The 26,235-nt window shown below is 52.6% G+C and overlaps 13 protein-coding genes across 13 annotated transcripts; 5 read left to right on the forward strand and 8 right to left on the reverse strand.

Annotated features, from left to right (window-relative positions):
* Positions 1-559: 559 nt before the first annotated feature.
* Positions 560-985, reverse strand: RHO25_010567 (uncharacterized protein; the record flags this gene model as incomplete). The annotated part of the gene is made up of 1 exon (XM_023602528.2): positions 560-985. The coding sequence occupies one exon, from the start codon at positions 983-985 to the stop codon at positions 560-562; it is 426 nt and encodes a 141-aa protein (XP_023451078.1).
* A 1,013-nt stretch (positions 986-1,998) lies between these two features.
* On the reverse strand, positions 1,999-3,851 carry RHO25_010568 (uncharacterized protein; the record flags this gene model as incomplete). The annotated part of the gene is made up of 2 exons (XM_023602527.2): positions 1,999-3,670; positions 3,757-3,851. The coding sequence occupies 2 exons, from the start codon at positions 3,849-3,851 to the stop codon at positions 1,999-2,001; spliced, it is 1,767 nt and encodes a 588-aa protein (XP_023451075.1).
* A 179-nt stretch (positions 3,852-4,030) lies between these two features.
* On the forward strand, positions 4,031-5,188 carry RHO25_010569 (uncharacterized protein; the record flags this gene model as incomplete). The annotated part of the gene is made up of 1 exon (XM_023602526.2): positions 4,031-5,188. One exon carries the CDS (start codon positions 4,031-4,033, stop codon positions 5,186-5,188), a length of 1,158 nt encoding a protein of 385 aa, XP_023451076.1.
* A 57-nt stretch (positions 5,189-5,245) lies between these two features.
* RHO25_010570 (uncharacterized protein) lies at positions 5,246-5,866 on the reverse strand (the record flags this gene model as incomplete). The annotated part of the gene is made up of 1 exon (XM_023602525.2): positions 5,246-5,866. The coding sequence occupies one exon, from the start codon at positions 5,864-5,866 to the stop codon at positions 5,246-5,248; it is 621 nt and encodes a 206-aa protein (XP_023451081.2).
* A 2,846-nt stretch (positions 5,867-8,712) lies between these two features.
* Positions 8,713-10,324, forward strand: CBF5 (centromere/microtubule-binding protein cbf5; the record flags this gene model as incomplete). Its single annotated transcript, XM_023602524.2, has 2 exons — positions 8,713-8,833; positions 8,931-10,324. The coding sequence occupies 2 exons, from the start codon at positions 8,713-8,715 to the stop codon at positions 10,322-10,324; spliced, it is 1,515 nt and encodes a 504-aa protein (XP_023451082.1).
* A 453-nt stretch (positions 10,325-10,777) lies between these two features.
* Positions 10,778-12,381, forward strand: RHO25_010572 (uncharacterized protein; the record flags this gene model as incomplete). The annotated part of the gene is made up of 2 exons (XM_023602523.2): positions 10,778-10,808; positions 10,865-12,381. 2 exons carry the CDS (start codon positions 10,778-10,780, stop codon positions 12,379-12,381), a joined length of 1,548 nt encoding a protein of 515 aa, XP_023451079.1.
* Positions 12,382-12,966: 585 nt separating this feature from the next.
* RHO25_010573 (uncharacterized protein) lies at positions 12,967-13,452 on the forward strand (the record flags this gene model as incomplete). The annotated part of the gene is made up of 1 exon (XM_065603301.1): positions 12,967-13,452. One exon carries the CDS (start codon positions 12,967-12,969, stop codon positions 13,450-13,452), a length of 486 nt encoding a protein of 161 aa, XP_065459373.1.
* A 51-nt stretch (positions 13,453-13,503) lies between these two features.
* RHO25_010574 (uncharacterized protein) lies at positions 13,504-14,871 on the reverse strand (the record flags this gene model as incomplete). The annotated part of the gene is made up of 2 exons (XM_023602522.2): positions 13,504-14,336; positions 14,391-14,871. 2 exons carry the CDS (start codon positions 14,869-14,871, stop codon positions 13,504-13,506), a joined length of 1,314 nt encoding a protein of 437 aa, XP_023451080.1.
* A 682-nt stretch (positions 14,872-15,553) lies between these two features.
* On the reverse strand, positions 15,554-16,887 carry RHO25_010575 (uncharacterized protein; the record flags this gene model as incomplete). The annotated part of the gene is made up of 2 exons (XM_065603302.1): positions 15,554-16,371; positions 16,572-16,887. The coding sequence occupies 2 exons, from the start codon at positions 16,885-16,887 to the stop codon at positions 15,554-15,556; spliced, it is 1,134 nt and encodes a 377-aa protein (XP_065459374.1).
* Positions 16,888-17,354: 467 nt separating this feature from the next.
* RHO25_010576 (uncharacterized protein) lies at positions 17,355-18,762 on the reverse strand (the record flags this gene model as incomplete). Its single annotated transcript, XM_023602521.1, has 2 exons — positions 17,355-18,220; positions 18,270-18,762. The coding sequence occupies 2 exons, from the start codon at positions 18,760-18,762 to the stop codon at positions 17,355-17,357; spliced, it is 1,359 nt and encodes a 452-aa protein (XP_023450752.1).
* A 293-nt stretch (positions 18,763-19,055) lies between these two features.
* On the reverse strand, positions 19,056-20,981 carry RHO25_010577 (uncharacterized protein; the record flags this gene model as incomplete). The annotated part of the gene is made up of 1 exon (XM_023602520.2): positions 19,056-20,981. The coding sequence occupies one exon, from the start codon at positions 20,979-20,981 to the stop codon at positions 19,056-19,058; it is 1,926 nt and encodes a 641-aa protein (XP_023450751.1).
* Positions 20,982-22,323: 1,342 nt separating this feature from the next.
* RHO25_010578 (uncharacterized protein) lies at positions 22,324-23,008 on the forward strand (the record flags this gene model as incomplete). Its single annotated transcript, XM_023602519.2, has 3 exons — positions 22,324-22,363; positions 22,416-22,491; positions 22,561-23,008. The coding sequence occupies 3 exons, from the start codon at positions 22,324-22,326 to the stop codon at positions 23,006-23,008; spliced, it is 564 nt and encodes a 187-aa protein (XP_023450603.2).
* A 648-nt stretch (positions 23,009-23,656) lies between these two features.
* RHO25_010579 (uncharacterized protein) lies at positions 23,657-25,256 on the reverse strand (the record flags this gene model as incomplete). The annotated part of the gene is made up of 3 exons (XM_023602518.2): positions 23,657-23,740; positions 23,796-24,875; positions 24,930-25,256. 3 exons carry the CDS (start codon positions 25,254-25,256, stop codon positions 23,657-23,659), a joined length of 1,491 nt encoding a protein of 496 aa, XP_023450602.1.
* Positions 25,257-26,235: the final 979 nt, after the last annotated feature.

Genomic DNA, 26,235 nt, shown 5'->3' on the forward strand with positions numbered 1-26,235 from the left:
GATCCTCCTCACAATTTGCCTAATGTTTGACACATTTAGCGAATCTAAGGGAGCGGCCAATCACGAGTATTACTAGTAGGCGTTCTACAAGGACACAGACATGAACTCCATGCACTTGGCCTAGGGGAGACTACATGATTCAGATCACGTTTTCCTTCGCCTTAAAAACTTGGAAGACATTTCAAAAATTACAGACTTTCATCGTCGTGCATTCATTAGTACAAGTGCCACAGAGATGCTACTCTATCGAATCTGGCTAACTTTTGCAACTGCCAGAAAGTTGACCGCAAGGCGTGTCTTCAGGCGAGAAATGTCACTATAGTCCGTGTGCGTTCGTAGTCATGTTTGACGGTTGTTCAAATCCACAAAGGGTCAATGCCATCGTGTGTACAATTTGAAGTCCCTCATGAGAGCCAATGACGCCCAGTCCGTGCGAAATAAAGTCTGTTTCTCACTGGTCTCATCGTATGAGTCTTATATGCTTTCGCCAGTGTCCTATCCAAGCTTTGGGATCATATCGAGAACTCCACCCATTACACATCCAGCACCACCTGAGAGCCTAAGGACAAGTATCACCCTGCAACACCGAAAACTGCGTCGAATACTGAAACTGTCCATCCTGATCCACAATAATCAACATGCCGTAGCCCGAATCCGTATTCTTCTCTCCAGCAGGTAAATCGCAAGGCACATTCCACGTCCACTTGTTGTCTGTTGCCTTGACGCCTTCCACGATAGCTGTTGTGTCCGGATTACAAGTGTTAGAGTTTCCGCGACAGAGAACCAAGCTCACGGTCTGTCCAGAAGCATCATAGTTTGGATCAGAGTACTTTGGGTTCCAGGTGATGTCAAAAGGTTGCCCTCGCGTGACGGGTAGGTCGCCATTTGGGGTCAGAAGTGCGCCCCATGTTGGCTTGTCTTGGGGTTTGTGGTATGCGTTTGCTAGAGTGGCGATGCCGCTGACTAGGAGTGTTGAGGCGCGCATGTTGACTTGATTTGTGGTCTGATGGGAGAGAGGCCTGTGGTTTGTGATTGTTTGGTGGCGTTGAAGGGCTTAAAGCGTCAGAACAACGTTAAGTAGGCACTTAAATAGGAACTCTCCTGGACTACAAGCTTTCCAGACAAGTCAATGCCTCCCCGGTCAGCGTTCCATGTATTGGCTTTCCCCTGGACGCGGGAGATATGCGGGCCTAGAATTACGAGCGCCAATATTAGTATTGCAAGGTATACGCTGCTGTTCTGAAACTCTGCTTGGATCGTTTAGCAGTTGACACATTCCTGCAGTGGCAATCGTGTGTTCATAGCATTTTGTAGTCTGATGCCCTTAAACGTATAGTGCTCCCTGTCCCTGGCTTCACGCGAGACTGCGACTAGAATTAGCGTCAGGTACAATATTGGCTACGCTACACTAAGGAAATCCCAACTGTTCTGTAGAGCGTAGCGGATGTCCTACGTTTCTGCTTACGTTGCGCGGATACCTCACACCACGAAGTCGGTGTGCATGATCATCGCAGGCAGCATAAGGGCGGACAGCATGCGGAGTGTTCTACTCGCAAGTTTTTCAGAATCAGCAAAGAAGGATCCGCAACGACTGAATGTCGTCTCGTTTGAGATTTTGAATTCTGGAACCTTTGCACAAGAGTAGTCCATCGCGTCTTGACCAAGTATTCCGGACCAACTTCGCGGCTCAATCTGCTTCATATGCTCGGCCGCTCGTTGTACTTCCAATGGCCAGGTGAGTTAGTAGGAAGCTTTCGCGTAGGACAGCTACAGCGCGTACGCAATACGGGCTTTCATGAGCCAGGCACTTCGATGTTCTGCCGTTCTACGAGCCTAGTGCTCCATCCCCGCCTCACTTTGACAATGGTCGAGAGACCAAACATCAGATTGGTAGTAGCCAAGCCAGTAGCATATTCTGCGCTGGCCATGTTGGCTGGCCCAACCTGCCCAACTCGTTCTCACACACAGTCCGCCATTTCCGGACTTCAACTACCCAGACTATACTGGTGTAGGCGCGGCTGCCGTAGCTTCCACAAGAGCATCCACCGACGCCGTGCTGACATCCCCACTGGGGTCAGCAGTAGTGACAGCCGGGATTGTTGCATTCGTTTTTCGTTTCTTCCCGTAGAAGTTGCCTCGTGCATCGACACCACCTGCTAGAGGAATCACCCTCCTTGCCGTGAGTACGTAGCCTTCCGCTCCGCCTCGGCTTGTCATGAGAGGATGCGTCCGGCCAGGTAATACCTGCCAATCTCGCACACGACTGGTCTGTATTGATGGAGCAAGGAGGAGGCGTGGGTCTACTGGAAAGTCGTCTGCGTCTGGCAGCTCATCCCTAGCGAGATGCGCAATGTATGCTGCTCGTCGCTCTTTGGAGTAGAGATCGATGACCTGCACGAGAGGCTCGATGGTCGGGCTGTACATGACTAGATGTCCGCCGCCACGTATTAGTGGCACACCATGCTCAAGAATGCTGACTGGGTCCATCGGTGATGCTACCACAAGCCCGTCGAACTCTCCTTGTCTGGCCTCGTCCACGATTGACTTGCACCGCTCCCATCGCCGACGCTTCTTGAAATATGTCCCTCGTTTGCCACTTTTCCAAGACGCGAGCACTTCTTCTGATTGGCGTTCTGGCTCAGTATACAAAGGATCTTCTTCAGGCTGCAATAGCTGTAGCCAGGACAATGATTTGAAGTGGGTATGCAAAGGGTGTTCAGCTTGATCGGGAGAGCCTGTGGGATTGCTCGTGTCGTAACCGAAATATTTGAGGATCGAGACATTAGGCTGAACAGCAGGATGCACCAACGTTATGGAATTCGACGATGCAGGCGCAGGATAGTCGCGATGTACAGTTTGACTCTTAGTCGGTGCTGATGCGTCGGTTGACTTGTCTGCATTGCCATTCACAGACAGTGTGTGCTCCTCGGTCTCTTTCGCTGCTTCCTTCGATTGTGGTGGATAAAGAATGCCCATTCGTTCTGCCAAAGCAGCCACAATCAGACCTCCAGTGTCTTCAGCGACGAGCCATCGTCCGTACGCTGTGCCATTGTCTTTCTGGTCCGGAAGCCCATCGGTTCTGCTATAGTGCGCGTGACTCCAAGCAGTGATCAAGCCTAGCGCTTCTTCGCGCATGTCCATGATCCGAGGCGGTTCCTTGTCCGTGATGTAGTCGATCAAATTCCCAAGGTCCATTGGCAGCACCGTGAACCTCTTCAGGTACTTCTTGTTCTTGCGCAGCATGTATTTCGCTTTCGAGAAGACTGTCTTCTCATCCAGCCCAGTGTGGCTGGCCAGAATCTTCTCAATGACCTCCTTTGCACCCGCCGACTTCTTCAGCTCCTCGATCTCAGCATGTGTGAGCGTCTGTCGTGTCGCATCGTCGACCGTCAATCGGTTGTTTTTCATCAGTATTGACCCATCTTCACCGAGCAGCTCGTAGCCATCTGGTAGGCTCGTTGTCCCATTGGGCGTTCCTGGCTCTGCTCTTGACTCCGAAGGTGAAGGCTCGTCCAAGCCCGCTTCAGCATTCAAGTCTGCCTGCGGCACAATTCTCAATCTGGAATACGCCTCCCCATCTCTTTTCTCGAGAATCTCGTATGTGTGGTGGTATGGGCGACCGAGTAGTAAATTTGAGGGAAAAGAGCCTAGTTTGCCAACCTCGATGATCCTGCGCCATTCTCAGTATCGTGTATGGCGGACAGGAGTCGTCGAATCGTTGGACGTGGCTCGAAAGCGCGAGAAGAAATGACCTACGTGTTAAGCTTGATCTCGACCAGTTTCAGCATCTCACTAGGCAGTCGCAAGAAGAGATACGTGTTGGGTCGAATGCTCGAGTGCATGGACGCCATGTTGGCGACTGTGTTGCAGGATACTGCAATGTGGATGACACGACGTTCGTGGGGACAGTCGAAATGCGATCCTGGCAGAGCAGGAAGTCAAACTTTCTTGAGAGCTTCTGCCGGCTTGTCCGATTCCGCACTCACGACCTCCTTCCGCCTTCGTACTTTACCACACCTCATCATTCTTGATGTTCTCAGTACTGCGGCCATCTTGCAGAATTGCAAGATACCGTCTCCGAGTTCCTGAAGGATTGCGACAAGGTGAGCGTCGCGCTGACGCGAGATGTTTTTGGTCGACAAGCAGCGACGCGGAGGAGAAGCTGCCCAAAAAGGTCATATTCTCTGGAATTCAGCCCACAGGCGTGCCGCACCTGGGCAACTACCTGGGAGCTCTTCGACAATGGGTCAGACTACAGGATGAAGCAGAGGAGTCGACAAAATGTATATACTCGCTCGTCGACCTCCATGCCATCACAATTCGGCAAGATCCAGCGCAGCTCCGACAGTGGAAGAAGGAGTCGCTGGCCATGCTGCTGGCCATTGGGCTTGACCCCGAGCGCAGCATCATCTTTCATCAAAGCAGCGTCCCAGCGCACTCAGAACTGATGTGGATCCTCTCGTGTCAGGCTTCGACAGGTTATCTGAGTCGCATGACACAGTGGAAAGACAAGACTTCCAATGAGAAAGATGGAAACGAACGATTGAAGCTCGGCTTGTTTTCCTACCCAGTCCTTCAAGCTGCTGACGTGCTAGTGCATGGTACGACACATGTGCCTGTAGGTCACGATCAAGCACAGCATCTGGAGTTTGCCCGTGAAGTGGCCAATGGCTTCAACCATCAGTACGGCTCCAGCATTCTCACGCCGCCGGAGACTCTCATTAGTCCCGCCAAAAGAGTCATGTCGTTGAGCGACCCAGCATCAAAAATGTCAAAGTCACATCCGAATCCAAAGTCAAGAATCTTGCTCACGGATTCTGAGGAAGCCATCAAGCAAAAGCTAAAGTCGGCCGTGACTGATTCATTATCAGGAATAAGCTATAATCCTCAAGTTAGACCTGGAGTGAGCAACCTCATAGACTTGATTTACTACTCCTCTGGATACGACACGACATCAGCTGGCAGTCAGGAGGACTTGGCTAAGGAGATGGAGAATCTGAGCTTGCGAATCGTCAAAGATCGCGCTGCCGAAGCCGTGAACAGCCTGATCAAGCCGATCCGCGAACGATACGCGGACATCATGGAAAACGATGACCTTGACGCGATTGCAGAAGCTGGCGCCCTAGAAGCTGCCAATAATGCTGAACCCACAATGATAGCTGTGCGAAGAGCTGTTGGTCTTTCTTGACCAGACATTCGACGCAGGATCATTCGTGTCCTTCATAACGCGGGATTTTGGCCTAGATTATGCCCTTGCCACCTTGTATCCATACAACACTTTCCCGATGAACGCACATATCCACATGAAGCAAGCATTCACGAAGCATCCGATCCAGTCTCCCAGAATCCGAGGCACAGGAACAACAGCAGGAGGCATCCACGCATCGCTGAGAAATATGCACAGCTGCAAAACACTCGGCTCGATGCTCTGTACTCGGCAATCATCCAGATACGTCAGCGTGTTTGCGAAGAATCGTCTCTCCATCTCATACATCTGTGCGTCAAATTTGTAAAGCACGACGAGTGGTTTCGTGCTTCCAGGCGCATTGGCAAACGTGTGAGCAGTGAAGCGCGGGATTGTGATGTTTTGGCCTGCGGTCAGAGGAATTTCCTTGCCATAGGCGTACCAGATACCGCTGCCAGACTCGACATAAAAGGTCTCAGTTTGCAAGAGATGGTAGTGCGATAACGGTGCCATGAAAGATCGTGTACCATTTGACCATTTGTTATCTGGTGGAAGAGTCTGTCGGCCGAGATATGCTTGTCCTGGGGCGAAGATTTCGCTAGCTGGCTGGTTATCGTAAAGTATGGGATTCTGACCATTGACAACGGTGCGCTTGACCTTGACTGGTGTGAGAAGAGGCATGATTGGCCCTAACTTCGCATTGTGAAGGACATAGGAAATGGCATCGGATTCGCGTGTCCATCTGCTTCTCAGCGCCGTGGCTCGATCTGGAAGGTGGTGGCAGTTCCGCAAGAGCAAGCCTCGGCAAGCGCCTGAGGCAGCATTTGGGCACAAGATACGGGCCAGCCACATCAGGATTCGTGCTGATGAACATCAGGAGCAACTATCTGAGGTAGCATCGGAAGGCAGTCTGGGAGCCATAGTCTCTGGATGGAACTCAGCGAATTCCACAACCACAGCAGACGATTGCGGAGCTGAATGAAGCCGCTAGGACAACTACTACGCCAACACTGCAGAGGCCAGCACGATTATAGCCGTCGAAGACCGAAGCAGAGACTTCTGACGCAGCGTGTATGCAGCGGAAACAAGAGCTAGTGGGACCACTGGCACTCAACAGTAAAGAACAGGCTCCGTGCGGACGTCGATGCGATCGAGGATCGGTAAAATGCCGTTCTTGTATCTTTTCGCCCGAATTGAAGGACGAGCTGCCAAAACGATCAAGATGTATGAGGAATGAGGCATAGTCTATCCACGGTGCTCCAGTCTTACAAACTCCTGAACAGACTCTAATATTCCGTGAACCTCTACATATACTTCTATCCAACCACATTCACAGCACCATAAGAACATGCTGCGGTAGCCATTCACTCCTGACAAGGGGGAGTTGGCAGATTACAACCTGCATCAAAACTTTTCGCCCCCGGCGGCAATGCCATGCAACCCTCTTGCGAAATTGAATGCCCAGCTAAGTAGTCTTTGCAGTTCCTGTCCGTATAAAACCTGACTGCACACCTGCCGTCGGATTTGGATTTGTATACACTGCCCACAGTGCCCTTAGCTGCGTCAAGATTCCAGCATGCGAAATTTGGCTGGTCGTTGAAGCCGTTCCATCTTCTCTCGGTGTGTGGAGTGTTGGGGTTGCAGTTCTTGTCGTTATTGAAGTAGACGTAAGCTACGCCTGCAGCGCCGGGACACTGGTCGTCGGCCAGAAGTGTTGTAGGGAAGGCCAAGAGGGTAGTGAGGGTAAGAACGAGCTGGAAATTGACCATTTTGATGAAGTTGCAGGATCTTTCCGGGCGTGTGATATGGCTCGAGAGGAAGAATTGGTTAACCGTGTATGACTCTCACGTATTGGAAGGGCGGGCGATATGTCTTCGACTCGAATGACTCTTGATGCGAAAATCTGCGCCGCAGCATTTATACAAAGTCTATCCCTCGGGTTGCCCGTATCTGCTCAACGATGTTGGCAGGGCCCAGACCAACGGGCACATCTCGCTGTTTCTGCGTAGTGATTTGTTTGATCCTCCCGACGAACTGGGCCGACGTAGTAGCGTGCCAGTGTATCTCACCATTACCGCTCCTCGGCGGTCGTTGGCAAGGAAAAACAGCGTGTTTGCCACTGCCTGTAAGGGGTTTCATATGTACACGTGTCGTACGAACAGCGGGCTTGTTTATCTAGGCTCTGCTAGTGTGAGACATCGTCAACGCTATTACATCCAGCTAGTATTCATTGAGATCAGCTAGGTGCAGTACAATCCGATTTGCGTTCAACGCAAGGCAGATACAGCACAGCGCCACTTGCATGTCATGCTGGCTGCCAAGCCGGTGTTGCTGACAAGTTGCAGTATAGCTTGCTACAATGACTAATGAGACGCCAGTCAGTACCATGAACATTATGACCGTCAGCAGCCTGTCTATAGCATCATATGAGGCCCTTTGATATCTGTTGTATGCGATTTCCATTTGATTGTCAATCTTATGCATCCTGACTGGCTACTTGCTTGACAGTGCGCTCTCACATCGGGATCTTGGAAAGCTTTTGACAGCCGACATATGTCAGCTTACTGGTGCTTTGAAGCACATACCTCTTCTCCCTAGGGACGACGAAGACTTTCTTGACTGGCTTCAATCGTGTGCTAAGCCTGTTGAGTCGCCCCTGTACAGGTGATCACTTGAATTCGGAGATGGGACAGCAGGCTATATCTCGCTTTGTGAGCATTTGCAAGCTTTTCGGCAGCCGAATCAAGGCAGCTTATCATTGGCAGCGGAGCCACGAAGGGCCTTGAGTTTGAATTGATTGAATCCGTGTATGCAGGCGACAGCTTGTGAAGCGCACCGCTGCACTGTGAAGCGGTCACTTCTCTTCTTGGCAGGTCTACCCGTCGATTGACCACTTGGAGGCGCTGTAGCGGCACTGTAGCGGTCGACTTTGTCGCTGCTGAAAAGATCTACCAGCAGGAGAGCCACGGAAGGGCGAGCTGAAATTCTTTGAATTCGTATATGCAGGTGAAAGATGCCGGAGAAGAAGTGTAGCATCGAACCCTAATCATCCTGCTGCGAGTGAGCGGTACCTCGTCAAGGCAGTGCATTACGGGAGGAGCAGACAGCCCAAGGGACCGACTGGTAGCACGCTGTAAAGCCATCTGCGAGTCTTCGATTGACAAACTCCATGCTTGAAGGCCATAAACAGCGCGGAGTGTTCGAGAATCCCTGACGCGTAGGCTTCGCGGCGGCAAAATGAAGGATTCAACCTCATCGTTGACGCTGGCAGAAGGGAATGAAGAGGCGGTGGTGGGCGTGAAGACATTTGCGCCTGAGGCAAGAGTGTCTCTGATTTGGCTTGGCAAAGTGGTCAATGCTCCTCGAGATAATTTTCCCCAGAGACTTCCGAGCAGCTTCAAGCTTCAAGTTGCACATTGCGCTCAAAATCGGCTATAACCAGAATCACCTATCGCATTGCTCCCGCTTTACGGTAGGCACCACTGGTACAAGCCGGACATTTTCAAGAGAAGGAGACAGTCGCGAACATGTCGTTGGTGAAGGTGAAGAAGGTGGAAGAGGAGGACGAGCAGATCATCAAGCCAGAGGCTGTCGCGCCAAATCTCAACGCCTCAGACTGGCCTCTGCTGCTCAAGAACTGGGATCAACGTAAGTTTCTCACGAACTCAATGCGGCGATTGGCACGCGACAGACTTGCGATTCGCTTCTTGAGGTGGTGCATGCAAATATTGACCTAAACTTTTAGTCCTCGTCCGAACTGGCCACTTCACACCCATTCCGAACGGCTGCGCACCTCTCAAGCGCGACCTCAAATCGTACATCTCATCCGGTGTCATCAACCTCGATAAGCCCTCGAACCCATCCTCGCACGAAGTCGTAGCATGGCTCAAGCGCATGCTGCGCGTTGACCGCACTGGTCACTCTGGTACCCTCGATCCAAAGGTCACAGGATGCCTCATCGTCTGTATCGATCGCGCCACGAGGCTTGTGAAGAGTCAGCAGGGTGCTGGTAAGGAGTATGTGGCAGTGCTGAGACTGCACGACAAGCTGCCAGGAGGCGAGGCACAGCTTGCGCGCGCGTTGGAGACGTTGACTGGTGCGCTCTTCCAGCGTCCACCGCTCATCTCTGCCGTCAAGCGTCAGTTGCGTATCCGAACAATCCACGAGAGCAAGCTGCTTGAGTTCGACAATGATCGTCAGCTTGCTGTATTCTGGGTTTCCTGCGAGGCCGGAACCTACATCCGAACACTCTGTGTGCATCTCGGTCTCCTCCTCGGAGTGGGTGGCCACATGCAAGAGCTGCGTCGTGTGAGATCAGGAGCCATGAAGGAGGATGACACTATGGTCACCCTTCACGACTGTCTGGACGCACAATGGCTCTACGACAACCAGCGCGACGAGTCGTACCTTCGCAGAGTCATCAAGCCACTCGAGACGCTTCTCACTACCTACAAGCGTATCGTGGTCAAGGACAGCGCCGTCAATGCTGTTTGCTACGGTGCGAAGTTGATGATTCCTGGTCTCCTTAGATATGAGGCCGGTATCGAGGTCTACGAGGAAGTCGTTCTCATGACGACAAAGGGCGAGGCTATTGCACTCGCCATTGCACAGATGAGCACCGTCGAGCTTTCATCATGCGATCACGGTGTCGTTGCCAAGGTCAAACGCTGCATCATGGAGCGTGATCTCTACCCTAGAAGATGGGGCATGGGTCCAGTTGCAACCGAGAAGAAGAAGCTGAAGGAGAGTGGCAAGCTCGACAAGTATGGACGTACTAACGAGCAGACTCCAGCTCAATGGAAGCAAGAATACAAGGACTTCAACGAGCAGAACGCCGTGAATGGCACCTCGGGTACCACAGAACAACAGGCTGCAGAAGGCGCTCCAGCAAAGGAGGGCATCACTGGCAAGGTCAAGGAGCTTCCTTCGAAACAGGACATTGAGATGGCTGACGCTGTCAACCCTGCCACCGGAAAGGACGAAGACGAGGAGAAGGCCGAGAAGAAGGCCAAGAAGGAGAAGAAGCGAAAACACGAGGGCGAGACACCAGAAGAGAAGGCCGCCCGCAAAGCAAAGAAGGCAGCCAAGAAGGAGAAGCGAAAGTCGACGGCGACTGCCGGTAGCGACGACAGCGACTGATCGGTTTCTCTCGTTTCTGCTACTTGGACTGTGTGCTAGAGTCATCGATCATGACTGTTCCATGGCTCTGCGGCATGTATTGGTTTTCTGCTTTCGAAATGCATATTGGCGACTGGGAGGGCAATGTCGGACATGACTCTGTATAGTACGCTATGAATGCTAGGCGCATGAGCGTTGGGAGGCGTACCTGGCGCTCTATGGAGTTGATAGCGAGCACGTCGACATGAAAGTCGATGCAAATGAGACAATTAACAACGTTACCAAATCGTCCACTTCATCATTCGTGAAGGGTAGGAGCTCATATGTACCGTGCATTGTGCGTCGGGCATTGGCCCGCAGACGTCATCTCGTGCCCGCGCGGATCATTTTGTGCTTCTTCACATCTTCTAAACCTGCATCATGCTTCGAGTACAACCTTGCCTACCAATCCGGCGGCGCTGGTAGCTGCACATCATGTCCAAGGCCAAGTCACAGGCCTACCAACGTAATGCAAAGCGTGTTAGTGTCAGGGAAGAGACAAAAGCACTAATGACCATACAGAAGCACAACAGTCTCAATACTACGCCTATCCACCTCCTTCGTCCGGCTCCTTCTTCTGGGGCTTTCTCCTCGGACAACTCACTCTCGCCCTCATCCTCTTCATCTTCATCAAGTTCTTCATTTTCGGCGACGCGCCCTCCGCAGACGAAAGAGCTAGTGCACGCGCCGCAGCCCGCCGCAATCGAACGCTCTCCTTCTCCCGGGCACGCGCCCTGTCCACCTCGACAGCCCTACGACCACGTCCTTCGGCTCCTGCAATCCTCAAACCTCGGCCCGATGGAGGACTGACTGTGCAGAAGATTCTGGAGAAGACGTACTACAATGTTCGAGGCCATCAACCCGAGAGTCTGGACTGGTTCAATGTGCTGATTGCACAGACTATCGCACAGCTCCGAGCTGATGCGCAGGAAGATGAGGCAGTGCTGGGTAGTCTGACACAATTGCTCAATGGGACGAGTAAGCCAGATTTCATCGATGATATTCGGGTTACGGAGATCAGCTTGGGAGACGAGTTTCCCATTTTCAGCAATTGTCGGGTCATACCTGTGGATGAGAACGGCAGTCCCTTGAAAGAGCTTACTGGACAACGGGGAGAGAGATTACAGGCGAGGATGGATGTGGACTTGAGCGATGTGGTCACGTTGGGCATTGAGACCAAGTTGGTGCTCAACTACCCCAAGCCGTTCGTGATGGTATTACCTGTGGCGTTATCTGTGAGCGTGGTCAGGTTTAGCGGGACCTTGAGTCTCAGCTTCAGTCCCAGCAATCAGCCTGGACCATTTGAGCAAACAACGAAAGAAGGTGGTGTTGGCTTGGAAACGCCAGGCGGACGAGCGGAGTCGAATGAAGGACATCCTTTGAACCCGACAGGTCGAAGCCCGACGACTTTGACTTTCACTTTCCTGGACGACTACAGACTGGACCTGAGCGTACATTCGCTGATTGGCAGCAGAAGTCGGTTGCAGGATGTGCCAAAGATTGCGCAGTTAGTGGAGGCCAGGATACATCAGTGGTTTGATGACAGATGTGTCGAGCCTCGTTTTCAGCAGATTGTGCTGCCTAGTCTGTGGCCAAGGAAGAAGAATACCAGAGGTGGCGAGGAAGAATCCGCCGTCGATGACACGGCCACTGCGCAGAATGATGGGAGCAGTGATCTGAGACCGCCCAAGACAAGGACGTCTGATGGTGCAACAAAAACTTCTCCTGAGACACCGGTCGCAAAACCACCCAGCGGGCCTCAGACGACTGCCGAGCAGAGGACACGAGACTGGGCAGCACAGCAGGTGAAAGATGTCGCGGACAATAGCAGACCGAGCACGTCAAGTGGCAAACGCAAAGACAACAGAAAAGAGGAGTTGAGTGAGATCGAGTTGGCTGGACTGGAGATGCGAGAGGCTGATGAACGGGACCGCAGGAAACAGCAGAGGCTGAAGGCTGAGAACGAGCGAAGTCATGAGAATCTGCGAATGAGGACTATTCGAGAGGTCTCGCACGATGGCGTGAAAGCGAAATCATGAGTTTGCGGCGTAAGGCTGGTCTTGGTGTCGCTTAGCAAGGCGTTGGTGGGAAAGCATTCAGCATCATGAGGATCTGCCGCGCTCGGAAGCATACGGCGTAGACAGCGAAAGCGCCGACTAAAAATCCTTTCGCGAGGCTCTCAATTCTGGCTGCAAGACATGGTCTATTCGCGAAGTTAGCGTGAGCGTCAGTGAAGACAACCTGGACGAAAAGCTCTATTCGAGAGTGTTTCGGATGCTCTGTTCTATATAATGAACTGGATCCCACGAAGAAAGTGTCTCAACACTCGCACACCGTGCCTGAAACCAACCGAAATGAAACGACCGTGGGTAAAATACTTGAAGCCTCTATCGGCTGTTCTTCTCAAGCTGCCCTCCTTCATACACCAAACACAACACCAAATCATCATATCTGACACCGTCACGAGACCTGTAGTGAACTGGACCACCATCTCCAGGGAAAGTGAAGTGTCAACACCTGAGAGTGAATGTTCATCTCTCAGAGCTCTTTCCGCGATACTTCAGTGCTTTGCTCTCCTCCTTACTGGTGATCACTCGAAGCAAACAGAAGGCATCGAGAGCACCATGGAGTATACGACACTGCCCAACTGGGCAACATCATGCATCATCGGCGACTGGTTCAACACGATCGACTCACCTTGGCTCAACGGCAGCATTTACTTCGAGGACGTACATTTCGGCGACTTTGTCCTCGTCGCGATCCTGGCTACTTTTCTATGGACGTTCCACTGTTCGATGCAAGCGTTCGCAACCAATGTTGCACCTGGACGACCAGGGACTCCATTTCGGGTGTGCTTCTGGGAGCATCTCCAATCGGGAAAATTCTGGCTACCAGCCTCGGTCGTGATGATGTGGTACCTTTGCATTCCCAAGAGAGAAGGAGACGCCGTATGCGCTTTTGGCTGGCTCTGGTGGTCTTTGGTCATACTCGGGGCAGCGATATTGACTTGGTGGGCTACTTGGTACCTTGCCTGGAATATCTACGGAGTTTGGCAGTACTGTCATGCGGAAGGACGCAAATCGGGGACCATTCCCAAACCGGCACTCTAGTGTATCGCCCATTCGAACAAGACTATCTGGAGCTGGTTCGAGAGGCCAGCCCTACTCTCTCGCCTCGCCAACGCCTTTTCTCTTGCATAGACGAGCTTTGAGGAAGGATAAGCCTGAACCCAAAATGTGAACTCGTCGGCAGCATGTTCCCTTGGCATCCCTCTCGACGGAAGCAGGCAATTGTGCATCAGCCTCAACAATCTGCGGCTCGATAGCGCTGGGCTCAGCTCGTGGCATCTTCACCATCGCCATCTCTGGCAGCTCTTGATCAAGATACCTCTTGTAAATGCCAGACCCGAGTTCTCTCCTGGAATAGTCCTTCGATAGAGGAAGCATAAACTTCTTCAAATGCGGATCCAGCGTCGGCGACCCTGCAATAATCGTAGGATGCTTGTCAATCATTCGAATGGTGAATGTGTTCTTCAGACAGAGCGTCATCATGTCTTCGTAATCTCTTCGCTTTCGACTATAGTCCTCTTCTTTGGACTGCAACACGTCGCTGAGTGTTTCCTTGAACTTCGGCTCGATCTCGGTGACAAAGCAGTTGAGCTCTTCGCTCATGTGGAACAGCATCGCAGCGATCCTGTCGAGCTGAGCATTTCCGAGCCCTTTCTTCAGCATGTAGTCTGCCCGAGCAAGGCAGCGTTCGTGCTTGTAGATGTGGACGATTCTCGGATTCAATCGCTCCATGTATTGATCCAGTGGTATGATCGGACTGCTCAGACCGATCTGTGCTCCGGAGAGGTCGATGATGTACGAATTCCCGTCTGTTGCGTCGATCGCGAGCACTTCGTGAAGAACGCTGACGGGGAGGCTCCTATCGACGACTTTGTAGCTCCCCTTGGGAAGCCACAAGTACACGCATTCAATGCTGGTGGTGATATCTGGATCAAGACGTCAGCTCGAGTCAACGTAACAATCTCAAAAGCATCACTTACCACCGAGCATGCTTTTGACAAGCTGATACGACATTTGCGTCGCATCGTTGCAGCCCATATAGCTCAATATGACCTTTTGCTGCTGCTCATCGCCTGCTATCTCCCTCGGAAACATGGTAAAGGGGCCTGGGTACACAGCAATCTTCTTCTCCTTCCGTACACTCTTCGAGAAACGAGAAATGTAGAGCGTGCCATCGATGTTTTCGACTTGATCGAATGCTCGATGCCACGAAGCTCGCCTCCAGGCGTAGAAGACTGGTTGCAATATGCTTCCTGCACGGTAGAGGCGTTTTCGAATGTTACGTGCGAGGCATTGGCTGGGGTGAGTGTAGTCGCACACGAGACACTGGTGACTGCAGTAGGTTATGGTCGATTGGGTGCCGTCAACTTCGCGGCCTTCTTTGCACTGTTGGCAGGTGATGAATCGTGCTGCGGGAACGGAGGCACCACATGTGGTACAAGTCTTCGAATGGTCTACCATGATGTGGAGTGACAGTGAGGCAAGGTATGTGATGGTCGAGTCGGGTTCTGTCTGGAAAGGTCCTGAGTTCAGCTAAGGTGGAAGATGGAAGTAGACCGTGTTGAAGACGTCTTTCATGTGATACATATGCGGCATGTGAATGTTTCCGCACGATATTGTCAGTCTCTGGGTCTCGATGTTGGGCTCATTCACTCAAGATTGGAGTGAGCTAGCACATGCGTGACAAGTGAGCAAAGGTTTGCCGCTGACGCATCGCAGCTCTACTTTAGGATGATTTTGGACTGCCCATTGTGATACGTCAAATGTGCTGTGCCAGAGTTCAGCTCCAAAAAATCACTAGGAAGTATAAGATTGCCATACTGCAAGCTTTTATTTGCGAAGTTGCTCGACTCCTATGAAACTTCGTTGCGACTCCTCTCTTCTCCATTTTGTAAGCAAACGTATTTCTGCACTTTGCTGTAGAACCCGCGATCTTTGGGGACAGTGGCAGAGCTCAGTAAGCTCGTTGGACTCCAACCATCAGTGGGTAACCGCAGATGTCAGCCAGCGACAGTGTCCGGCTAGGAAGCATGTACTCAGAGCAACGGATCGTGGCGGCTCATGTATACCCAAACCGTTGATCTTCATGCTTGTCTCCTCCATTCGATCCGACTTACAGACCTTTAGCGATGAGTTCGTCCTTTCACCCCGAATGTCCGCAGTATTCTTCCAGGAAAGCACTTGCAGCTTCAATCATCGCCTCCTCGTCGGGCTCTGAGCCTTCGTGAAGATGGACGATGATGCCGCCGCCATTCTTCAGCTCTGGCTCGTGGTTAGCCCACCAGACCGGTCCGCGCTGTGTCTGGATTCGGGCTCTGTGCTGTGCTATCCACAGCTGATACATTGTGGAACCCTCCACATTGTTCGTAACAAGGACAGTGGAAGGCCTGGGGATCAGCGGGACCGGGTCGAGCATCTGTATCAGTTGTCCAACGTCCACCACCTCAGTGAAATGCTCGAGGATTTTCGCGCCCTTCACGATGGAGTCGTACGCAACACTGAAGAAGTCTTTGGCGAGCTTGTCAAAACGAGGCCGCGGACTGTTCAGTAGCTCATTGAAACTCATTTCACGCTTCTCCTCCCATGGTTCAACGCATTCGTTGAGCGCTCTCGCCATGTGTGCTTGCAAAGCCAGTGCACCGACGTCTTTCTCTGGGTCCTCCAGGATGCATTCCATCATTGGAATATTCCTGCTGTGGGCGCTGCCAAACTTGCTAACAAATTTGATCTCTGGCTTCCGGTACAGGTCCATGAAGTACTGGAGAGGAAGGACAGGGCAAGGCTGCCCGAACTGCGCACCAGAGATATCAAACACGAAGGCATCTCCATCGACAGTCTCCACTGAGAGTACGATATGAGCTGAAATGTCGGCAATGGCTTTGCCATCGAACGCGACTCGTTTCAGTGCGCAAATCGAGGTGTCGATCGTCAAGTCGACCTCTTCGATAGTACGCGAGATACCTGGGACTCTGAGGTCAGCGAATTCACCGTAGAATATCGATCGCCCATCCCCGTCAGTAGCTTCTCGCTCAGCTTGTAGAAGTGTGTGCTAGCCTCAGTGCAAGCTTGAAAGCTGAGTATCGCTCTTCCGTATTTGTCGCCGATCGTAAATGGGAGGGGCAGACTGTAAAGGTTGAAGCCGCGTGTTTTAGGATATTCACCGTCGTACAACACCATACGGCGATCGTGCTCCTCGACTCGATCGATCTTGAGGTCGAAGGACAAGTCCCGAAAGTGATAGAAGGTCAACTGCAAGAGCCTACCGGCACGATAGATCTGCTTGCGCCTGTTGGCCCTGCCGCACTGTTTCTGATGATTGGTGAGATCGAGTTGACGGCACTGCGTGGTGCAATACGGAGTCCGATCCTGTCTGCCATCGAGGTCTAGCCCCTCGCGACAATCACCGCAGATCAGAGTAGGGCGAGGGGGGTTCTTGCCGCAAGCAGCGCACTTGGTGTAGCCGCTGGTTGTCGACATCGCTTCGACACGGAGTAGTGGTTGGTGGTGTATGCTGTTGCAGATGTTGAAGAAGTTGAAAATCGAGTCAGCGAACAGGAAACAAATACCCTGATCGAAGCTTCGCGCTAATGCACGCCCGCGAGTGAACGCAAAGGTGGCCGACCGAAGCAAACACCGTCGCGGCTTCGCGACGAGATTCACGGCCTATCTTTGATCGATCATGAGGATGAAGCCAAGCTTTGGGTATTCGTAATGCAAGTTCATTGTCCTGGTGACTAATCGCTTCCGAAGGAGTTGGACAAGACGATGTGATAGCCCAAACAACGCCACACAATGTCGGACAGCTAAACCAGAGTCGGGGCTAGACACCACAGCCAGCCTGAGCTTCAAACAAGGAGTCGTACCACGTGCACAGCATTTCGTTCTTCCTGCCACTAACCATTGCCATTGTCAAAAGACTTTCAATCACTAATTTCCAGAGCCGCTCAGTTCGCCAAAGCCTCGTGGGTCCAGTAGGTCGCAGCTTTTTCCATAATAGCCATCTGAGCTGTCATGAATGCCTCGCCGTACTCGGATTTCATACTCGACATTCTCTCGTGGGTCCTGGACTCTGAATCCACCCAAACGTTGATTGAGCCGTTCCGGGCCAATGTTGGTTGAATCACATTCTTCCACTTCTCTGGTCGCTCGCGACGTTCCCTGTTCAGCACGTGTCTGCGGTACTTCTTGGCGATGCGAGAACCTGTGTACTCTTTTGAGATGACCGTGACTACTGGCTTGTCCAAAGCTCCCTGCACGTTATCTGCATAATCAATGAGCGGAAAGACTTTTATTGGCGGGTTCTTTCTGAGCACAAGTCGGCCTTGAAGGCTTGCTTCTACAACCAGCTTCTCGATCGTAGCTTCGAGCAGTTTGTATTCGTTCTGTTTAGAGTTGAGCAAGGTCCCGATGTGAGTGGCATGAGACTTCTCCCAGGCCGCCAAGAGCTTGTTGAACAAAGTTGCCATGTATGCTGGGATGATGCGGTCGCGCGGACTGATACCGGTACCGCCAGCGAGATGTCGCAATGTCTCCCTCAGAAGCTGCGCTGAGTAGTGGCCGTGTGGCCAAATCGCGGACAACTTATTTCCGTAGAAGCTGACTGCTGTGTCAAGAGGAAGAACGGCCTCGAATTGGCCATACTGAGCGCCGGTGATATCGATTACGTACGACTCGTCGGCATGAGTCTGAACACAAAGGACTTCATGCCCGCAGGAGGACTCGTGCACACGCCCGTTAGGATAGACCAGCTTTGTCTTGAGCTTGCCCGCCACGTCGTCAAACCCGACCTCTTCGATGTACTTCGAGATACCTTGGCCTCGTTAGCAAGGGGCACCTGCGATTGAAGTTGAGTAATCTACCTCCAAGTAACTTTTTGCTGAGCTTAAAGTGAGTGCCGAGGGCGAGATCGCATCGAAAGATGCTCATGATGGCATGTGCATCATTAGCATCGCTGGTGATCTTGTACGGAGAGGTCTCAAACACGGTCGTGCGGCGGAACGGTGCTACCTCGTAGTAGTACAGGATATCCTTCTCTTTTTTCGTCTGGCTGATCTGAGTGATGAAGTTCAAATCTTGAAATTTGTAGAAGCTCGATTGAAGCAGCTCGCCAGCGCGATAGATCTGCTTGCGAACGTTCCTCTTCTCGCAATCACCCTTGTGTTCGGCAGCGGCCACATCGCGGCAGCGAGCGGTGCAGTACTGGATCGAGTCGACATCTCCGTTGACGTTGACTCCTTCTGTGCAGTCGAAGCAGGTGAGATGTGGACGAGGGGCGATGGCGCCACAAGCAGTGCAGTTGGTGTTGCTCGCAGTGCCGCCAGTGGGCGGTGGAGTGGTCGTGGTGCTCGCCATGGCGTTAGAGGCCGATGGTGATGTGCGGATGAAGATGGTCAGTCAGCAAGCTTGGTGGCTTCGAATGCCAGAAGTTCGGTGGAGCTCGCCGAAAGCCACTAGCGTGTTTGCCTGCGGGAGAAGTGAAGGAAACGGCTTCAGGGGTTGGAATCTGGTTGAACTTCAGTTTTCATTACACAATACTAGACAATTTGGTATCTTAACATTACGATTATATGATTACCTCTACTGGCTTATTGTGTGCTTCCAGACTGGTACTCGCAGAGCTCCAACTTTTGATTCCATGGTGTGCTTCAGATCATGAGCGCGAAAGATCTGATATCAAACTCCGCGTGCTCTTGTAAAGCCTCCTTGGGGAATGGCCAGTCCATTTCGCTGAACGTGCTGCTACGTACGGAAGCAGAACTCTTACTGGAGATGCTGCCGATGTGACTCGAAGGACCGCCATTTGTCGCTGGCGACGAAGGCGCTGTGAGACTTGTCGGGGTCTTGGGAGTAAGATTGGACGCGTTAGGATTGTAAGGCACGTAGCCGCCTGATGTACCCGAGGACGCAGACTCTCCATTGCTTTGCGCAGATTGTATCGCTTCCGCCTTCATCTTCAAGCTTTCGAGGCGGACCCATTTCTTGTACAATACCGGATCGTACGAGCTCTCCTTCCACTCCACGAAGAACAACGTGAGTGCTGTCCAGGCGCGAGTTACGGCCTTCGTCTTGGAGCGCATTAGAAGCAGAGCAGAGAGACATATGGCTGCAGCATCCCATTCAGCTTGAGGGGTGGTGAGCCAAGCCCAGCGAGACAAACTTGGGTCTTCGCGTACGGCACGCAAATTCTCCAGGATAACAGCTGAGCTTGTCAAAACTTCGTCCATTTCATCTCTGCTCAATTGTGGATTTCGATCGCGAAGGATCGCCGTCAGCTTGAGCCTCGCAACTGTAGTCTTGCTTGATGCAATGGCTAGCCGGCAGGTTGAGGAAGAGCAGTCGCAAGCACGATGATACTTGTCCTCCAAGATCTTCTCGAGGTACTCGATCACTGACAGCTTTCCGTCAACGGGCAGTATTGGAAAGCCATTTTCTTCCATGAAGTCTTCGGAGAAAAGGACCGTTCGGAGATAATATGTGATCTCGAAACGTAGCAGATTGCCGAAAGTATCAGCATTGTGCTCGGAGGAATTACGCTTGGCGTCGACGTCTTGGACAGACTCGAAGTCGGCATCTTGTATGGAAATCGGAAACCTCGCGGAGCATCTGCGCTCATAGATGAGAGGGTCAGTGTTGTTGAGCTCCGCGATACGCGCATCGAGCGTACAGATATGCCACCATAATCGACGTCGATACTCGGAGTCCAAGAAAGTCAGTCCTTGGCTATCTGGATCCTGATTGAGTTTGAGCTTCATAGCTATCCGCACGAGAATAGCCAGTAGTGACCAAGCATATGCTCGATCGAGAAAGCGTTGTCCAGTGATCAGATAAAGTGCAAGAGCTTGGACTGCCGCCACAGTTGGCTCCGTCATGAATTGTGATTTCACGAGCGAGGCTTCCACCTTCGTTGCATAAGTGCGCAACAGAGCTTTGTTGGTCAAGCATGATGTCGTTTGTCCCGGCGGTGTCTCGAGACTTGCTGCAGCTGCGAAGCATATGGCGAATTTTAAGCTCTCAGCGTCTGGCTTGAAGTCTTTCGCTTCGTCTTCGGTGGCCAAGAACAAGTGTTGAACTGCAGTAGTGTGTACAATCTTGATCAATGGGTCTACGTTCGACCGATATTGTTGCCACATGGCCCAAAGTCGCTTCGGTGTCACATCTTCCACACGCGCAGTATCGGAACCAGCATCAATATGGAAGGGAAAGCTCGATGATCCGGATGACTCGTCAGATTCCTCATCAAGTTCTGGTATCGGAGGCTCCACTGCGCTGATTCTGCTACTCGTGCTCAAGCCCGAACCGCTCCGGCGATGTGTCCGTGTGTGTGTCTTCAACTCCGCCTCATTGTCTTTTGTAACGATCGCCGCACTTGCCTTGCCCTCCACTGCCGCCAGTCTCGCTGCTAGCTTCTGAACCTGCTCCTCCATCTCGCACAGGCGCGAGTCGTCATTGGTGGACACATCTCTCAAGCGTGAAGGTTCACGGACGGCAACCACAGATTGTTGTCCATAACTCGACCCGCGTCCATTGCCCGAGAGAATCTTCCGACGCTGTATTTCCAGGTAAGACTCCATCTGCAATCGTTGAGTAGAGTTACGATCAAGCAGCTCAGCCGTATTTTCCGTGCGAAGGACGTCGATCCGGCGGCAGATGGTAGACAGAATGAGGTATGATCTCTTGCAACAGCGAAATTAGTTATCAAAAGATCTTTTGCCGGCACCGGAGAGTGTGGCTGTAGCCTGTTGCACTCATGCCGCAGTCCAGGCTCCATGGTCATTTCGAGGCGGCAAGTCCTAGGGCGATTTATCATTGCTCGCATAAATAGAAACTGACAGTTCATCATTCTTGGAAACATCATAACAAACCGGAAAGTTGGCAAGGGTGTGCTTGTGCTGACAGCGAGCTTGGACTGTCGATAGAGTTTGCCTGATTGCGAATGAGCGTAGTTCAGACAATCAGGGTCTCCTCTATTTGATAGAATAGATGCTCTTGCCGCCACAATACATACGCGTGATGACGCCTCTGCCGGAAGAGGTTTCAACTGCAAGTCAAGCGCTGTGAGACCGACTTTAGTCCACACGCCAGATAGGAAGAAGTGTGTGGTGAAGGAAATCACTTTGAACCGAGCGTGAATATTCGAAGACCGCACTTCGATGGCTCACCTGGTCGCTGGTCGCGCGTCGCTCAGTCTGCACGACTCACAAATGAGAAGGACTTGTACGACACGCAATACCACGGGAACCACTGATCATGCCTCAGGTGCCGTCTCGCAAACGATCGTGGCCGCAAGAATGATCAGACTGCCATGCGGGATTGGGCATGAGTACCTGAAATGCAGCGACTGACTCAACGATAGCAGAACAGAAAGTCGTTGCCGGCTCCGGCACCTCCTGCTGTTCCAGCAATATCGGCTACGGCAGGTCCAAACGTCTGAAAACCCTCCGGAAGCGCCACTCCATCATGGGCATCGCACCATTGTCCTCTGCTGCATGAACTGCTACAGGAGAGCTTCGCTTATGTGGCCCTGAGATGAAACTTGCAAAGACACAGGATCCAGTTCGTTGCAAGCGATTAACGCTACGGGCAGTTTTGGTCTCGAAATCTATTGCGCACTCGATAGCATGACATAACGTCACACCGTTGAGCACTCGCCGTGCCTTCATCGTAGATCCAGACGGAGATGGTGAGATTCCTGAAGAGAGAAGAAAGAGAAGCAGCAGAGCAGAATTTCGCGGAATAGTGTGTTCCGGCAGCACCCGCGTCTGCGCCGTCACGCCGAGGGAGAGAGCATATTCCCGACGAATCACATGCAGTGCATTTGCCGGGCAGTTGACCAGGTCGACATCACGACTTTCACTCGCGCGATACTGTTGACGCAGCACAGCACTTCCACCAGCGCTGCCGGAGAACGCAATCATGCTGGCTCAGAGAATCGCGCAGAACTCGCTGCGGCGGCGTATGTAGCCAGGAACACCACCCCATCGACACCCATACTGACATCACAGCAGTCGCCGCGCAGCCCAATGCCCTCCGTTTCGCAGCCCCAGCAGCAGTCGCAATGGGCATGCACACGAGCCAGAAGAGGTGAGATAAACCCTCCTCCGCCTACCTCTCCACCGCGCGAAGAAACACAACCCTTCTAACACCTCCCAGACTCTCCGCAGCCCCCGCGCAACCCATCTCCGACCACGAAGCTCGCAACTCAATCCTCGCCAAACAACGCCTAAACCGCCCCGTAGCACCTCACCTCGCCATCTACCGCCCACAAATAACCTGGTACCTCTCCGCCCTGAACCGCATCACAGGCGTAGCAGTCTCCGGAGCCTTCTACGCCTACGGAATGCTCTACCTCGCAGCGCCATACCTCGGCTGGCACGTCGAGACCGCCGTTCTCGCGGCCTCATTCGCCGCATGGCCGGTTCTGCTGCAAGTCGCTGCGAAGTTCACCGTCGCGTGGCCGTTTGTGTTCCACTGCTTCAATGGTGTGAGACATTTGGTTTGGGATACGGCGAGCATGATTACGAATAGCAAGGTGAAGCAGACTGGATGGTTTGTGTTGGGTTTGTCTACGCTGAGCTCTTTGGCGCTGGCTTTCATTTGAGTGAGAGACTTGTAGCTGTGGACATGTATAAACACAAAGAATCCAGTCAGTCAGAGCAAGCAATAGAATACCCGTATATGCCAGACTTCTTTTGTACGTGCAACTTGTTTACTTGGCCAGGAAATGATCTTTCATAGGTGAGATGACAGTGTGCGTGGCAGCCTTCACAGTTGCACATGCCTCTAACGCATGCTAAGATATGCTTCTAGCCAGTCGTGACGAGCTATTTAGCCAGACGGCAATCACAACAAACATTACTAGAAGCCTTATCACGGAGTCGAGGCTCCAGATCTTCCACCACGGGGCAACACTTGTGCCGAGATGCGTATATACATGACATGCCTCGTAAGCGTTCCATCGGCCGTTAGCTTCGTACTCTCTCTAGGTCGCAAGACCCTCTTTGGCTGAATAATAGCTGGTGCCAGTCGTATCATGGCCTCGAGGTGGATGCGCTCTGAGTGGATGCTCGCCTCGTGGCATACTGAGCAAACTCTCCGATCTCCTCCTGCCGCGTTGTGTTGAAGACGCCGCGCCATCCACCATGGCCTCAGAATGCCTGCGTGCCCAGACTCGTGAATCAAAATCGCCTTGCGCTTCCCGATCCCAGTTCGGTGGATCATGACTCCAATCGACCCACAGACTGCCGCACTAGAACACTGTGCCGTCGGATAGGATCATGATCGGGGGCTCTCTTGTATTGGGTCTTGAGACTTCAGCGATCTCTCGTCCGCCCTGCGAAATATCGTTAGTTCAGCCATTAGGTCGGCGCGATGCAATGGTAGCTCACCTTCCACGTGCCAGCCTCCAGTACTTGTGCCAGGCTGAGCTTGTCATCTCCGGTCAGGCCCAGCAGTGTATTCACCTCAACATGTAGTTCGTCGAGGAAGCCAACAGTCAGAGCACGCCACTCTACGATGACATCGTCGTCAGCTGTGAAGAGGGGAACAACCTCCACGTTGGGCTGACCAGCTCTTGTCGCATTCATTTGGTACTGTGCAAGACCTCTTTGCACATCGTCCTCCTTTAAGGTCAGAAGTCCTGTATCCACCAATAGCCCACCATTTCGGTACTCAGGCAGACCAGTCATGAGTTCAACGCCAACAAAATGCACCTTGGCCAGCTTCTGCATCGGTACCATTAATGAGTAAGTAAGCCATTGAGTTAGCTTGTGGAAGGGCACGATATTCTCCCATGGCGTGTTCGGATGTGAAGGCATGGATCCACATGGCCAAGCATCACCCAAAGGTACGCCATCAATTTGTGTCCTGGTGGCTGGCCAGATGTCGACAAGACCTATCATGAGCGTGTCCCACAGTGTTGGCAACGGGATGACAGGAATAGAAGCAGCATGAGTTGTTGGATGGGCGAGCAGGTAGTCGAGCATGTTTCCTGGTCTTGCGTCCAGCCCGAAAATCTCTCGGTTGAGCAGAGAGTCACCCAGCTTGATGAGCAGGTTGGTGCGACCATTGAGCCCATCGATTGGATTGTCGGGCGTGACTTGCAATCCCTTAGCCATGTTCTCAACAGTGAGCTTCTTCAGACCGTCGCTGTCGACTTGGTAAGGCTGGTTCTCGTCACTGGAGAAGAGTCCAGTCTTGAACATTTCCAAGCTTGCGACCGCGAGCCCTTCACTGCGCTTGTAGATCTTGCCGCTTTCCTTGGACTTGTATTGCCATTTCGTCCCCGCACCTGCGTCTAATAGGACGGAAACCAAGAAGAGATCTATCAGACGGCGGGCACGCTCCTGGTTGTCCACTGTGCTCGGCCAAGTCTGCATGAGCTGATCGACCCGCGGACGGCCACCCACGTCAAAGTGCTGCCATCTCCCATGCGGGGGGATTTTGCTGTAGTCGGGATCAAAGTCCCGCTGTGTGTATACTCAGCTTCAAGTAATGTTGTATGCTGTACCACTGAGGCATACCTTTATGATGGCCACAACGTAGGCTGCCGTATCGGAGAACTTGGACATGTCCACATTGAAGTGGCGTAACTGATTTCTCTTCGCCTTCTCCAACACAAGCTTGCTTCTTTCCCGCACGGCATAGATGCTTCGTAGATAGGCGACTGGGTTCACCTGCGGATCTGGGGCTTTGGGCAGGGGAATATCAGGTATGCTTGCATCGTGCGCGGTGGTGCTGTTGGTGCGCTGCATGGCGAATGTGCGTTTCGAATTGGTGTAGGCGTCGGTGAGGTGTTCGCCGTTGGTGGGATGGTGGTTGGTCTTGTCGCGTCTTCTGAAGAGGCCCATTGTGGCAGCCGGCAGCTCAACCTAGGAGCTCCCCGCGGCGGCGAGATGCGCTACCACCCAGGAACAACCCTGACGTCGGAAGTCGATTCGGCGGCGATATCAATGGGCACTGGCTGGCGATAGGCCGGGGAAGACGTGGGGAGCGGGCAGAGCAAGCGGGCATCAGGCAGCGCGGCGACTGGGAGAGCATCTTCGGCAGTGGCAGCAGCAGCAGCAGCAGCCATCTATACTAAAGTCGTTCCTGTCTTGCGAAGGCTGCTCGCGGGCGCACTCATGCAGGTGCAATTGATCATCAAAACTAGGTACTTTCCGCGCTGCGGATCCAAAACGTGGCTGCCGCGCCTAACCTTAGTGCCGCCCTTGCGCGATACTGGAGAACATCACCGATACCACTTGATTCCCGGCACAATGCTCGAGGATGTGCCATGACCCTGTGCGATATGCCTCGTCGCGGTGCATACACATGACGGTCCGCCAGTGCCATGATACTGTCCCCTCGGCGAGCGAGATACGCGACTGCACAGCAGCATGCACGTTTGACTCGGCGTGCTGTCACGTCTCCTGCGCTTCAACCGGCTGGTGGCTGTCTCCTGAATATGTACTGCAACGACTTTGCGGGACCGACTGGGGAGCAGCATCCGCCGGCTCATCTTCAGCCAATGTCGGGCGTCTACACACCAACACCACCGTTGAAACGTTGAAACGTCTGGCTGTCGCTGCATGCGAAATGACTTCGCATGCGGCATGCAGCAACGCCGGTCGACACACAAGCGCTGAGTTTGGTATACCGCGCGCCTGCCTTCTGCCTGCCAACGTGAACACTGCTGACCGTCTCTCATTCTCTCATTGCTCGAAGGAGAATCATTTTGACCCAAAGATCAACATGCAATCCATTGGCCGGAAGTAGCAGGCGATTCGGAAATACCGTATATGGCACGGCGTGTAATTCCGCATCCAAAGCATCATGATAGCACGGAGT

The sequence above is a fragment of the Cercospora beticola genome, chromosome 7 (genome assembly GCF_033473495.1).
Source record: "Cercospora beticola chromosome 7, complete sequence".
Classification (NCBI taxonomy): Eukaryota; Fungi; Ascomycota; class Dothideomycetes; order Mycosphaerellales; family Mycosphaerellaceae; genus Cercospora; species Cercospora beticola.